Source organism: Vulpes lagopus, chromosome 18 (genome assembly GCF_018345385.1).
Source record: "Vulpes lagopus strain Blue_001 chromosome 18, ASM1834538v1, whole genome shotgun sequence".
NCBI classification, from domain to species: Eukaryota; Metazoa; Chordata; class Mammalia; order Carnivora; family Canidae; genus Vulpes; species Vulpes lagopus.
In genome coordinates, this window is record NC_054841.1 from 14,876,322 (window position 1) to 14,891,110 (window position 14,789).

The following is a 14,789-nucleotide window of genomic DNA, read 5'->3' on the forward strand; positions in this document are numbered from 1 at the left end:
GAAACTTCTTATTTTTAAAAAATTTCACCCAGCTCTCCTGAAGTAATTGATACATAAAAATTGTATGTATTGAAGATGGGTATCATAAGTTTTGATATAGTTACATTTTATGAAATGATCACCATAATTAAGTTTGTTAACACATCCATCACGTCACATAGCCATCTCTTAATTTTATGTCTGGTGAGAACACTTAAGATCTACTCTCTTAGAAAATTTCAAGTGTACACTATTGTTTTATTACTTGTGGTCACTATGATACATGTTGGATCCCTGGAACTTATGCATGTTATAACTGGAGGCTTGCTCCCTTGGAAAAGTACCTTCTCTTTTGCACACATCCCTCAGTCCCTGGCAACCACTATTCTGTGGAGAGATGGAGTGCTCTGTATACCACCCTTAGAGAATTTCATTATCAGAATGTAGATTACTAGATAGGAGTTATGTCTTTGGAGGAGGCATCTACTTACTCTGCCTAGGAATAGGGCAAGGTGTATGAAAGAGACCCACAGAGCTAATTGTCCTCCTCAGGGTCTGCCCAGTGGCTGAGGCTAAAGGCACATTCTTGGTTGAGTAGCCAAGCAGGAGACATGCTATGCCATTGGGAGGAGGAAGATGTGAGGGAGGAGCTCTCAGTCATGGAAACAGGGTCTGAGGCTGGCTCTGCTCCCGGTGTGTGGTGGGAGTGGGGGAAAGAAGTAGGCCGTCATGGGATGTAGTAGAGTTACAGTGGGGCCTTACCTGTAGTTTCCAAAAATTGTAACCTGGAACTTCACACTCTTCCCCCAGCTCCTGACCATCAGGAGATCTTTTGATTGAAAATGCTCCTCCGTATACTGCAAAGAACAACCTCAGCCATGTGGGGAAGCTGGGCAAAGAGGTAGGTTCTGTGATGGGGTTCTGGAGAAAATTTGACCACTCAGGCTCAGGAACTGAGTAACACTCTGGGTGTGAAACATTGTCAAATGGACTGTTGGGAAATAGGGGGAAAAAAAAACCCTACCATCATTTTAAGTGACTTAGATTCTTAGAGACCCTGAAATTTAAGCAAATTACTTTAATCTCTTAAAAGTTGTTGCACTTCTACCACTATGCATGTATTAGAATGACAATTCTAATGCTAGAATTACAATTCTAAATGCTAGCAAGGATATGAGGCATGTGCAACTCTCATATGTTACTAGTAGAAATGCAAAATGGTACAGCCATTTTGGAAAACACTTTGGTAGTTTCTTTTTTTAAAATAAATTTATTTTTTACTGGTGTTCAATTTCTCAACATATAGCATAACACCCAGTGCTCATCCCGTCAAGTGCCCACCTCAGTCCCCACCACCCAGTCACCCTCAACCCCCTCTTACCTCCCCTTCCACCACCCCTAGTTCATTTCCCAGAGTTAGGAGTCTTCCATGTTCCATCTCCCTTTCTGATATTTCCCACTTATTTTTTTCTCCTTTCCCCTTTATTCCTGTTCACTATTTTTTATATTCCCCAAATGAATGAGACCATAAAATGTTTGTCCTTCTCCGATTGACTTATTTCACTCAGCATAATACCCTCCAGTTCCATCCACGTTGAAGCAAATGGTGGGTATTTGTCATTTCTAATGGCTGAGTAATATTCCATTGTATACATAAACCACATCTTTCTCCATTCATCTTTCATTGGACACTGAGGCTCCTTCCACAGTTTGGCTATTGTGGACATTGCTGCTATAAACATCCGGGTGCAGGTGCCCCGGCATTTCATTGCATCTGTATCTTTGGAGTAAGTCCCCAGCAGTGCAATTGTTGGGATGTAGGGCAGGTCTATTTTTAACTCTTTGAGGAACCTCCACACAGTTTTCCAGAGTGGCTGCACCAGTTCATCTTCCCACCAACAGTGCAAGACGGTTCCCTTTTCTCCACATGGTCTCCAACATATGTGGTTCCCTGCCTTGTTAATTTTCCCCATTCTCACTGGTGTGAGGTGGTATCTCATTGTGGTTTTGATTTGTATTTCCCTGATGTCAAGTGATGCGGAGCATTTTCTCATGTGCGTGTTGGCCATGTCTAGTCTTCCTCTGTGAGATTTCTGTTCATGTCTTTTGCCCATTTCATGATTGGATTGTTTGTTTCTTTGGTGTTGAGTTTAACAAGTTCTTTATAGATCTTGGAAACTAGCCCTTTATCTGATACGTCATTTGCAAATGTCTTCTCCCATTCTGTAGGTTGTCTTTTAGTTTTGTTGACTGTATCCTTTGCTGTGCAAAAGCTTCTTATCTTGATGAAATCCCAGTAGTTCATTTTTGCTTTTGTTTCTTTTGCCTTTGTGGATGTATCTTGCAAGAAGTTACTGTGGCCGAGTTCAAAAAGGGTGTTGCCTGTGTTCTCCTCTAGGATTTTTTTTTTTATACAGAAATTACTTTATTATGTTAGAATACTCCTTAATGGGTTGGCAATTATTCATGTGAAGGAGAGTTCAGAAAACAGATTTATGACTGTATTAGCCTTGTCCTTGATTAGAGATTTATGAATTATACAAAAAATATTATTCCCTAGAGAAGGTTACTCTAAAAGTAGTAGTAGAAAAGGTCTAAGAGACTGTGAACTTAGAAGAGCATCTCCCTACTTGTCTGGCTGTTCCAGGTGGACCACAAGACTTCAGTACAAGGATGGACATGTTTTCTCTGTTGAATTTAAAGCTTTACAACAGTTCGAATGCTCTTTCCTGCATGCAACAGGTCAAAGGCTTCATTAATTTGGTCAAAAGACAGACTGTGGGGGGGGAGGGGCAAGATGGCGGAGGAGTAGGGTCTCCAAGTCACTTGTCCTCAACAAATTACCTAGAAAACATTCAAATCATCCTGAAAATCTACGAATTCGGCCTGAGATTTAAAGAGAGACCAGCTGGAACGCTGCAGTGAGAAGAGTTCGCGCTTCTATCAAGGTAGGAAGACGGGAAAAAAGAAATAAAGAAACGAAAGGCCTCCAAGGGGGAGGGGCCCGCGAGGAGCCGGGCTGAGGCCGGGGCGAGTGTCCCCAGGACAGGAGAGCCCCGTCCCGGAGGAGCAGGAGCTGCACCAACCTTCCCCGCGGAAAGGCCTCCCGGGGAATTGGAGCAGGATCCCCAGAAAGGCGGGGACGCCCTCGGGCTCCCTGGGACAGTAACAGAGGAACTGCGCCCCGGAGAGTGCGCCGAGCTCCCTAAGGGCTGCAGCGCTCGGCGGGGCCCGGAGCAGCTCGGAGGGGCTCGGGCGGCGGCTCCGCGGAGGGGGCTGCGGGGCTCCGGGAACAGCTCAGCGGCGGCAGCTCGGGTGGAGGAAGAAGCTCCGCGGAGGGGGCGGCGCGGCTCCGGGAACAGCTCGGAGTGACTCGGTCTGCGGCTCCGCGGAGGGGGCTGCACCGCCGGGAGCGCGAATCCAACAGCGCAGGCCCCGGAGCACAGGGCGCCGGGACACAGCCCAGGATCCGGCCTCCCCCGGGACAGGCAGAGGCCGGGAGGGCCCAGGACAGCAAGGACGCTCCTGCCTGGAACTGAGCAGATCAGCGGCCCCGCCCCGGAGCCCCCAGGCCCTGCAGACGGAGAGCCCCGGAGCTACTGCGGGAGCTGACTCCAGGGTCACAGAGCTGCCCCGGCCACTGTGGCTTCCTCCCGGGGCCTCACGGGGTAAACAACCCCCACGGAGCCCTGCACCAGGCAGGGGCAGAGCAGCTCCCCCAAGTGCTAACACCTGAGACTCAGCACAGCAGGCCCCTCCCCCAGAAGACCAGCAACACGGACCAGTTCCAGGGGAAGTCAAGGGACTTAAAGTATACAGAATCGGAAGATACTCCCCCGTGTTTGTTTGTTTGTTTGTTTGTTGTTTTTGTTTTTGTTTTTTTTGTTTTTGTTTTGTTTTGTGCTTTTTTTTCTTTCTTTCTTCTTGATTTCGGATTGCTTCCCCCACCCCACCCCACCCTTTTTTTTCTCCTTTCTTATTCTTTCTCTTTTTCTTCTCTTCCCCCCCTTTTTTTTCTTCTTTCTCTTTTTTCTTTTTCTCTTTTCTTTCCTTCTCTCTCTTTTTCTCCTTTTCCCAATACAACTTGTTTTTGGCCACTCTGCACTGAGCAAAATGACCAGAAGGAAAACCTCACCTCAAAAAAAAGAATCAGAAACAGCCCTCTCTCCCACAGAGTTACAAAATATGGATTACAATTCAATGTCAGAAAGCCAATTCAGAAGCACTATTTTACAGCTACTGGTGTCTCTAGAAAAAACCATAAAGGACTCAAGAGACTTCATGACTGCAGAATTTAGATCCAATCAGGCAGAAATTAAAAATCAATTAAATGAGATACAATCCAAGCTAGAAGTCCTAACTACGAGGCTTGACGAGGTGGAAGAACGAGTGAGTGACATAGAAGACAAGTTGATGGCAAAGAGGGCAACTGAGGAAAAAACAGACAGACGATTAAAAGACCATGAGGATAGATTAAGGGAAATAAATGACAGCCTGAGGAAGAAAAACCTACGTTTAATTGGGGTTCCCGAGGGCGCCGAAAGGGACAGAGGGCCAGAATATGTATTTAAACAAATCCTAGCTGAAAACTTTCCGAATCTGGGAAGGGAAACAGGCATTCAGATCCAGGAAATAGAGAGATCCCCCCCTAAAATCAACAAAACCCGATCAACACCTCGACATTTAATAGTGAAGCTTGCAAATTCCAAAGATAAGGAGAAGATCCTTAAAGCAGCAAGAGAAAAAAAGTCCCTGACTTTTATGGGGAGGAATATTAGGGTAACAGCAGACCTCTCCACAGAGACCTGGCAGGCCAGAAAGGGCTGGCAGGATATATTCAGGGTCCTAAATGAGAAGAACATGCAACCAATAATACTCTATCCAGCAAGGCTCTCATTCAAAATGGAAGGAGAGATAAAGAGCTTCCAAGACAGGCAGGAACTGAAAGAATATGTAACCTCCAAACCAGCTCTGCAAGAAATTTTAAGGGGGACTCTTAAAATTCCCCTTTAAGAAGAAGTTCAGTGGAACAATCCACAAAAAGAAGGACTGAATAGATATGATGACACTAAACTCATATCTATCAATAGTAACTCTGAATGTGAACGGGCTTAATGACCCCATCAAAAGGCGCAGGGTTTCAGACTGGATAAAAAAGCAGGACCCATCTATTTGCTGTCTACAAGAGACTCATTTTAGACAGAAGGACACCTACAACCTGAAAATAAAAGGTTGGAGAACCATTTACCATTCAAATGGTCCTCAAAAGAAAGCAGGGGTAGCCATCCTTATATCAGATAAATTAAAATTTACCCTGAAGACTATAGTGAGAGATGAAGAGGGACACTATCTCATACTCAAAGGATCTATCCAACAAGAGGACTTAACAATCCTCAATATGTATGCCCCGAATGTGGGAGCTGCCAAATATTTAAACCAATTAATAACCAAACTGAAGAAATACTTTGATAATAATACACTTATACTTGGTGACTTCAATCTAGCTCTTTCTATACTAGATAGGTCTTCTAAGCACAACATATCCAAAGAAACGAGAGCTTTAAATGATACACAGGACCAGATGGATTTCACAGATATCTACAGAACTTTACATCCAAACTCAACTGAATACACATTCTTCTCCAGTGCACATGGAACTTTCTCCAGAATAGACCACATACTGGGTCACAAATCGGGTCTGAACTGATACCAAAAGATCGGGATAGTCCCCTGTATATTCTCAGACCATAATGCCTTGAAATTAGAACTTAATCACAACAAGAAGTTTGGAAGGACCACAAACACATGGAGGTTAAGGTTAATCATCCTGCTAAAAGATGAAAAGGTCAACCAGGAAATTAAGGAAGAATTGAGAAGATTCATGGAAACTAATGAGAATGAAGATACAACCGTTCAAAATCTTTGGGATGCAGCAAAAGCAGTCCTGAGGGGGAAATACATCGCAATACAAGCATCCATTCAAAAACTGGAAAGAACTCAAATTCAAAAGCTCACCTTACACATAAAGGAACTAGAGAAAAAGCAACAAATGGACCCCACCCCCAGCAAAAGAAGACAGTTAATTAAAATTCGAGCAGAACTAAATGATATCGAGACCAAAAGAACTGTGGAACTGATCAACAGAACCAGGAGTTGGTTCTTTGAAAGAATTAATAAGATAGATAAACCATTAGCCAACCTTATTAAAAAGAAGAGAGAGAAGACTCAAATTAATAAAATCATGAATGAGAAAGGAGAGATCACTACCAACACCAAGGAAATACAAACGATTTTAAAAACATACTATGAACAGCTGTACGCCAATAAATTAGGAAATCTAGAAGAAATGGACGCATTCCTGGAAAGCCACAAACTACCAAAACTGGAGCAGGAAGAAATAGAAAACCTGAACAGGCCAATAACCAGGGAGGAAATTGAAGCAGTCATCAAAAACCTCCCGAGACACAGGAGTCCAGGGCCATCTGGCTTCCCAGGGGAATTCTATCAAACGTTTAAAGAAGAAATCACACCTATTCTACTAAAGCTGTTTGGAAAGATAGAAAGAGATGGAGTACTTCCAAATTCGTTCTATGAGGCCAGCATCACCTTAATTCCGAAACCAGACAAAGACCCCACCAAAAAGGAGAATTACAGACCAATATCCCTGATGAACATGGATGCAAAAATTCTCAACAAGATACTAGCCAATAGGATCCAACAACACATTAAGAAAATTATTCACCATGACCAAGTAGGATTTATCCCCGGAACACAAGGCTGGTTCAACACTCGTAAAACAATCAATGTGATTCATCATATCAGCAAGAGAAAAACCAAGAACCATATGATCCTCTCATTGGATGCAGAGAAAGCATTTGACAAAATACAGCATCCATTCCTGATCAAAACACTTCAGAGTGTTGGGATAGAGGGAACTTTCCTCGACATCTTAAAAGCCATTTACGAAAAGCCCACAGCAAATATCATTCTCAATGGGGAAGCACTGGGAGCCTTTCCCCTAAGATCAGGAACAAGACAGGGATGTCCACTCTCACCACTGCTGTTCAACATAGTTCTGGAAGTCCTCGCCTCAGCAATCAGACAACAAAAAGACATTAAAGGCATTCAAATTGGCAAAGAAGAAGTCAAACTCTCCCTCTTCGCCGATGACATGATACTCTACATAGAAAACCCAAAAGCCTCCACCCCAAGATTGCTAGAACTCATACAGCAATTTGGTAGCGTGGCAGGATACAAAATCAATGCCCAGAAATCAATGGCATTTCTATACACTAACAATGAGACTGAAGAAAGAGAAATTAAGGAGTCAATCCCATTTACAATTGCACCCAAAAGCATAAGATACCTAGGAATAAACCTAACCAAAGAGGTAAAAGATCTATACCCTAAAAACTATAGAACACTTCTGAAAGAAATTGAGGAAGACACAAAGAGATGGAAAAATATTCCATGCTCATGGATTGGCAGAATTAATATTGTGAAAATGTCAATGTTACCCAGGGCAATTTACACGTTTAATGCAATCCCTATCAAAATACTATGGACTTTCTTCAGAGAGTTAGAACAAATTATTTTAAGATTTGTGTGGAATCAGAAAAGACCCTGAATAGCCAGGGGAATTTTAAAAAAGAAAACCATAGCTGGGGGCATCACAATGCCAGATTTCAGGTTGTACTACAAAGCTGTGGTCATCAAGACAGTGCGGTACTGACACAAAAACAGACACATAGATCAATGGAACAGAATAGAGAACCCAGAAGTGGACCCTGAAATGTATGGTCATCTAATATTCGATAAAGGAGGAAAGACTATCCATTGGAAGAAAGACAGTCTCTTCAATAAATGGTGCTGGGAAAATTGGACATCCACATGCAGAAGAATGAAACTGGACCACTCTCTTTCACCATACACAAAGATAAACTCAAAATGGATGAGAGATCTAAATGTGAGACAAAAGTCCATCAAAATCCTAGAGGAGAACACAGGCAACACCCTTTTTGAACTCGGCCACAGTAACTTCTTGCAAGATACATCCACAAAGGCAAAAGAAACAAAAGCAAAAATGAACTATTGGGACTTCATCAAGATAAGAAGCTTTTGCACAGCAAAGGATACAGTCAACAAAACTAAAAGACAACCTACAGAATGGGAGAAGATATTTGCAAACGACATATCAGATAAAGGGCTAGTTTCCAAAATCTATAAAGAACTTATTAAACTCAACACCAAAGAAACAAACAATCCAATCATGAAATGGGCAAAAGACATGAAGAGAAATCTCACAGAGGAAGACATGGATATGGCCAACATGCACATGAGAAAATGCTCTGCATCACTTGCCATCAGGGAAATACAAATCAAAACCACAATGAGATACCACCTCACACCAGTGAGAATGGGGAAAATTAACAAGGCAGGAAACAATAAATGTTGGAGAGGATGCGGAGAAAAGGGAACCCTCTTACACTGTTGGTGGGAATGTGAACTGGTGCAGCCACTCTGGAAAACTGTGTGGAGGTTCCTCAAAGAGTTAAAAATAGACCTGCCCTACGACCCAGCAATTGCACTGTTGGGGATTTACCCCAAAGATTCAGATGCAATGAAATGTCGGGACACCTGCTCCCCGATGTTTCTATCAGCAATGGCCACAATAGCCAAACTGTGGAAGGAGCCTCGGTGTCCATCGAAAGATGAATGGAGAAAGAAGATGTGGTTTATGTATACAATGGAATATTACTCAGCAATTAGAAACGACAAATACCCACCATTTGCTTCAACGTGGATGGAACTGAAGGGTATTATGCTGATTGAAATAAGTCAATCGGAGAAGGACAAGCAGTGTATGTTCTCATTCATTTGGGGAATATAAATAATAGTGGAAGGGAATATAAAGGAAGGGAGTAGAAATGTGTGGGAATATCAGGAAGGGAGACAGAACATAAAGACTCCTAACTCGGGGAAATGAACTAGGGGTGGTTCATTCAAAGGGGGGAGGAGGGCGGGTGTTGGAGGGGAATGGGTGACGGGCACTGAGGTGGACACTTGACGGGATGAGCACTGGGTGTTTTTCTGTATGTTGGTAAATTGAACACCAATAAAAATTAATTAAAAAAAAAAAAAAGAAAAAAAAGTCAAAGAGCAAAAAAAAAAAAAAAAAAAGAAAAAAAAAAGACAGACTGTGAGTCACAAATTCATCAACTTTTATCTTTCTGGACATATATTCAGATACCAACTTTGGGACACTTTCCACACTCTTCCATCCTCCAAAGGCAGTGCCTTTCCATACGCGCCCTGTTACCAGCTGAAATGGACGAGTGGCGATTTCTTCACCTGAACCAGCTACTCCAACTATGACGCTGACACCCCAGCCTTTGTGGCAGGCCTCTAGCGCAGCTCTCATGACTTTCACGTTACCAATACACTCAAAGGAATAGTCCACTCCCCCGTCAGTCATTTCAATGAGCACTTCCTGGATGGGCTTACTGAAGTCCTGGGGGTTAATACATTCAGAGGATCCAAACTCCTTGGCCCTTGAGAATTTATCTTTATTGATGTCCACACCAATGATCCGGGATGCACCAGCCACCTTACAGCCCATGATAGTCGCCAATCCAACTCCTCCTAGGCCAAAGACGGCACAAGTAGAGCCAGGCTCCACCTTGGCAGTGTTCAGAGCAGCACCATAACCAGTTGAAATGCCACAACCGAGAAGGCAGACTTTATTCAAAGGTGCTAAAGGATCAATTTTAGCAACAGAGATATCAGCCACAACTGTATATTCAGAAAACGTGCTGGTTCCCATATAATGTAAAATTGTCTTTCCTTTGCAAGTAAATCTGCTAGTACCATCTGGCATTAATCCTTTCCCCTGTGTAACTCTTATCTTCTGGCAAAGGTTTGTTTTAGGATTTAGACAAAATTTGCATTCTCCACACTGTGGGATGTAAAGTGGGATGACAGTGTCACCTGCTTTCAGCTTAGTAACTCCTTCGCCAACACTTTCCACAATTCCAGCACCTTCATGTCCCAGGATCACTGGAAAACTTCCTTCAGGATCAGCCCCACTCAGGGTGTAGGCATCGGTGTGGCAAACTGCAGTGGCAATAATCTTAATTCGAACTTCATGAGCCTTTGGGGGTGCCACCTCTACCTCTTCTATAGAGAGAGGCTTTCCTGCCTCCCAGGCAACTGCAGCCTTGCACTTGATAACCTGGTTCACCATGTCCTCTGCTCCGGGTCAGTGAGGGGCGGACATCTGGGGTGGGCCGCACGGCCTCCTCTAGGATTTTGATGGAATTTTGTCTCACATTTAGATCTTTCATCCATTTTGAGTTTATCTTTGTGTATGGTGAAAGAGAGTGGTCTAGTTTCATTCCTCTGGATGTGGATGTCCAATTTTCCCAGCACCATTTATTGAAGAGACTGTCTTTTTTCCAGTGGATAGCCTTTCCTCCTTTATTGAATATTAGTTGACCATAAAGTTGAGGGTCCACTTCTGGATTCTCTATTCTGTTCCATTGATCTATGTGTCTGTTTTTGTGCCAGTACCGAACTGTCTTGATGACCACAGCTTTGTGGTACAACCTGAAATCTGGCATTGTGATGCCCCCAGCTATGGTTTTCTTTTTAAAAATTCCCCTGGCTAGGAATATAAATAATAGTGAAAGGGAATATAAGGGAAGGGAGAAGAAATGTGTGGGAAATATCAGAAAGGGAGACAGAACATAAAGACTCCTAACTCTGGGAAAAGAACTAGGGGTGATGGAAGGGGAGGAGGGCGGAGGGTGGGGGTGAATGGGTGATGGGCACTGAGGGGGGCACCTGACGGGATGAGCACTGGGTGTTATTCTGTATGTTGGTAAATTGAACACCAATAAAAATAAATTTATTATTAAAAAAAAAGATCTTGGAAAATTTAAATAAATAAATAAATAAATAAATAAAATAAAATTCCCCTGGCTATTCGGGGTCTTTTCTGATTCCACACAAATCTTAAAATAATTTGTTCCAACTCTCTGAAGAAAGTCCATGGTATTTTGATAGGGATTGCATTAAACGTGTAAATTGCCCTGGGTAACATTGACATTTTCACAATATTAATTCTGCCAATCCATGAGCATGGAATACTTTTCCATCTCTTTGTGTCTTCCTCAGTTTCTTTCAGAAGTTTTCTATAGGTTTTAGGGTATATATCCTTTACCTCTTTGGTTAGGTTTATTCCTAGGTATCTTATGCTTTTGGGTGCAATTGTAAATAGGATTGACTCCTTAATTTCTCTTTCTTCAGTCTCATTGTTAGTGTATAGAAATGCCACTGATTTCTGGGCATTGATTTTGTATCCTGACTTTAGCAGTTTCTTATAAACATATACTTATCACATAACCCAGCCGTCCTCCTCTCTGGTATTTAGCAAAGAGAAATGACCATTTATGTCCATAGAAAAACCTGTATGAAAACATTTGTAGAGGATTTACTCATACTCATCAAAAACTGGAAACAATCCAATGTCTATTAACTAGTGAATGGATAAACAACCTATGGTACCTCATACGATGAACCAGAAATCAGCAATAGGAGGTCCAGACAACACACAAGAAGGAATCTCAAATGTATTATGCAAACATGCTGTAGATATTAATCTTATTAAAGCTGCCCAGCTTTATTTTTTAAATTTTTTTAAAACCATTATCTTTTTTTTTAATTTTTATTTATTTATGATAGTCACAGAGAGAGAGAAAGAGAGAGGCAGAGACACAGGCAGAGGGAGAAGCAGGCTCCATGCACTGGGAGCCCGACGTGGGATTCGATCCTGGGTCTCCAGGATCGCGCCCTGGGCCAAAGGCAGGCGCCAAACAGCTGCGCCACCCAGGGATCCCTATTTTTAAAATTTTTTTTATTGGAGTTGAAGTTGCTAACATTTAGCATAACACCTAGTGCTCATTCCGCCAAGTACCCCCCTCAGAGCCCATCACCCAGTCACCCCAACCCTCCCGCCCCGCCCACCTCCCTTTCCACTACCCTTGTTCATTTCCCAGAGTTAGGTGTCTCTCATGTATTGTCACACTCAATATCTCTTTCTCTTTATTTTCTTTCACTAATATTCACATGCCTAGCTTTATTTCTTTTTAAATTAATTTTTATTGGTGTTCAATTTACCAACATACAGAAAAACACCCAGTGCTCATCCCGTCAAGTGTCCACCTCAGTGCCCATCACCCATTCCCCTCCAACACCCGCCCTCCTCCCCTTCCACCACCCCTAGTTCGTTTCCCAGGGTTAGGAGTCTTTATGTTCTGTCTCCCTTCCTGATATTTCCCAGCATTTCTTTTCCCTTCCTTTATATTCCCTTTCACTATTATTTATATTCCCCAAATGAATGAGAACATACACTGTTTGTCCTTCTCCGATTGACTTATTTCACTCAGCATAATACCCTCTAGTTCCATCCACGTTGAAGCAAATGGTGGGTATTTGTCGTTTCTAATTGCTGAGTAATATTCCATTGTATACATAAACCACATCTTCTTTCTCCATTCATCTTTTGATGGACACCGAGGCTCATTCCACAGATTGGCTATTGTGCCCATTGCTGCTAGAAACATCGGGGTGCAGGTGTCCCGACGTTTCATTCTGCAGTCATGAAGTCTCTTGAGTCTTTTATGGTTTTTTCTAGAGCCACCAGTAGCTGTATAATAGTGCTTCTGAATTGGCTTTCTGACATTGAATTGTAATCCAGATTTTGTAACTCTGTGGGAGAGAGGGCTGTTTCTGATTCTTTTTTTTGAGGTGAGGTTTTCCTTCTAGTCATTTTGCTCAGTGCAGAGCGGCCAAAAACAAGTTGTCCTGGGAAAAGGAGAAAAAGAGAGAGAAGGAAAGAAAAGAGAAAAAGAAAAAAGAGAAAGAAGGGGAAAAAAGTGGGGGAAAGAGAAAGAAAAAGAAAGGAAGGAGAGAAAAAGGGGGGTGGGATGGGGGAAGCAATCAGAAATCAAGAAGAAAGAGAAAAAAAAGCACAAAACAAAACAAAACAAAAAACAAACAAAAAAAACAAACAAAAAACCCCGGGGGAGAATCTTCCGATTCTGTATACTTTAAGTCCCTTGACTTCCCCTGGAACTGGTCCGTGTGGCTGGTCTTCTGGGGGAGGGGCCTGCTGTGCTGATTTTCAGGTGTTAGCACTTGGGGGAGCTGCTCTGCCCCTGCCTGGTGCAGGGCTCAGTGGGGGTTGCTCACCCCGTGAGGCCCCGGGAGGAAGCCACAGTGGCGGGGCGGCAGCTCTGGGAACCTGGAGTCAGCTCCCGCAGTAGCTCCGGGGCTCTCCGTCTGCAGAGCCTGGGGGCTCCCAGGCGGGGCCGCTGCTCTGCTCAGTTCCAGGCAGGAGCGTCCTTGCTGTCCTGGGCCCTCCTGGCCTCTGCCTGTCCTGGGGGGAGGCCGGATCCTGGCACATGCCCAGCTTTAAAAATAAATCGATTGGTGTCAAAATACTATCCTACGGTTTGTCACCCGCTCTAATTTTTCCCATTTTTGCTCCCTTCCCCTATAATCCCTTTCATATTTCTATAATCCCTGTAGGAGTGAAACTATAACATGATTGTCCTTCTCCGATTGACTTACTTCACTCAGCATAATACCCTCCAGTTCCATCCATGTTGATGCCAAAAATAAATAAATAAATAAATAAATAAGGCAGCTTAGCGCTGCCTTCAGCCCAGGGCCTGATCCTGGAGACCCGGGATCGAGTTCCACGTCGGTCTCCCTGCATGGAGCCTGCTTCTCCCTCTGCTTGTGTCTCTGCCTCTCTCTATGTCTATCATAAATAAATGAATAAATAAATAAATAAATAAATAAATTTAAAAAATAAAATAAACATATAATAAAAAATACATGGAAAGCCTTTATTTTTTAATAATAAATTTATTTTTAATTGGTGTTCAATTTGCCAATTTACAGAATAACACCCAGTGCTCATCCCATCAAGTGACCCCCTCAGTGCCTGCACCCATTCACCCTCACCCTCCGCCCTCCTCCCCTTCCACCACCCGTATTTCGTTCCCAGAGTTAGGAGTCTTCATGTTCTGTCTCCCTTTCTTTAAAAGTCGGACATTTTAAAACACTTCTCCTTCTCCTTGAATTCATATTTCCATTCCTAATACCCCACAGACTCTTACTCTAAAGCAATATAATCTTATGCTCAGGATCCCTGGGTGGCGCAGCGGTTTGGCGCCTGCCTTTGGCCCGGGGCCTGATCCTGGAGACCCAGGATCGAGTCCCACGTCAGGCTCCCCATACATGCAGCCTGCTTCTCCCTCTGCCTGTCTCTGCCTCCCTCTCTCTCTCTCTCTGTGTTACTATCATAAAAAATTAAAAAATAAAATAAAATAAAAAAATCTTATGCTCAAGAGTCTTTTATCACCACCTTTTCATACTGCTATGCAGTAAAAAAATGAGTATAGATTGAAATTTTAAGTTTTCATTTACTGGGACCAGAAGACTCTAGGAATAAAGTTTTTTCTTATGCATTGATTTTTCATTCCATTCATTATTAAAATAACAATAACACGATATACAAGTAAATACATTGAAATTATTGATCACCAAAATTTTATTGGTTAGCAAAATTCTATAGGTAATGCATCTCTTAGTGATAAGTAATTGCAGGGGAACAAAATTTTTGTTATAGGTATGTCATTTGGATTTTCCAACTTCTAGCACGCTGCCCCACCAAATCACATAATGCTCTCTAATAAAAAATTATTTTAATGATCTAAGTTAAATATTAAAACAGTTTAATT

General features: G+C 42.7%; 1 protein-coding gene across 1 annotated transcript; it reads right to left on the minus strand.

Annotated features, from left to right (window-relative positions):
• Positions 1-2,409: 2,409 nt before the first annotated feature.
• On the minus strand, positions 2,410-10,231 carry LOC121478154 (alcohol dehydrogenase class-3-like). Its single transcript, XM_041733040.1, has 2 exons — positions 9,174-10,231; positions 2,410-2,755 (listed from the first exon to the last, which is right to left on the minus strand). Exons 1-2 carry the CDS (start codon positions 10,220-10,222, stop codon positions 2,677-2,679), a joined length of 1,128 nt encoding a protein of 375 aa, XP_041588974.1. The 5' UTR covers positions 10,223-10,231; the 3' UTR covers positions 2,410-2,676.
• Positions 10,232-14,789: the final 4,558 nt, after the last annotated feature.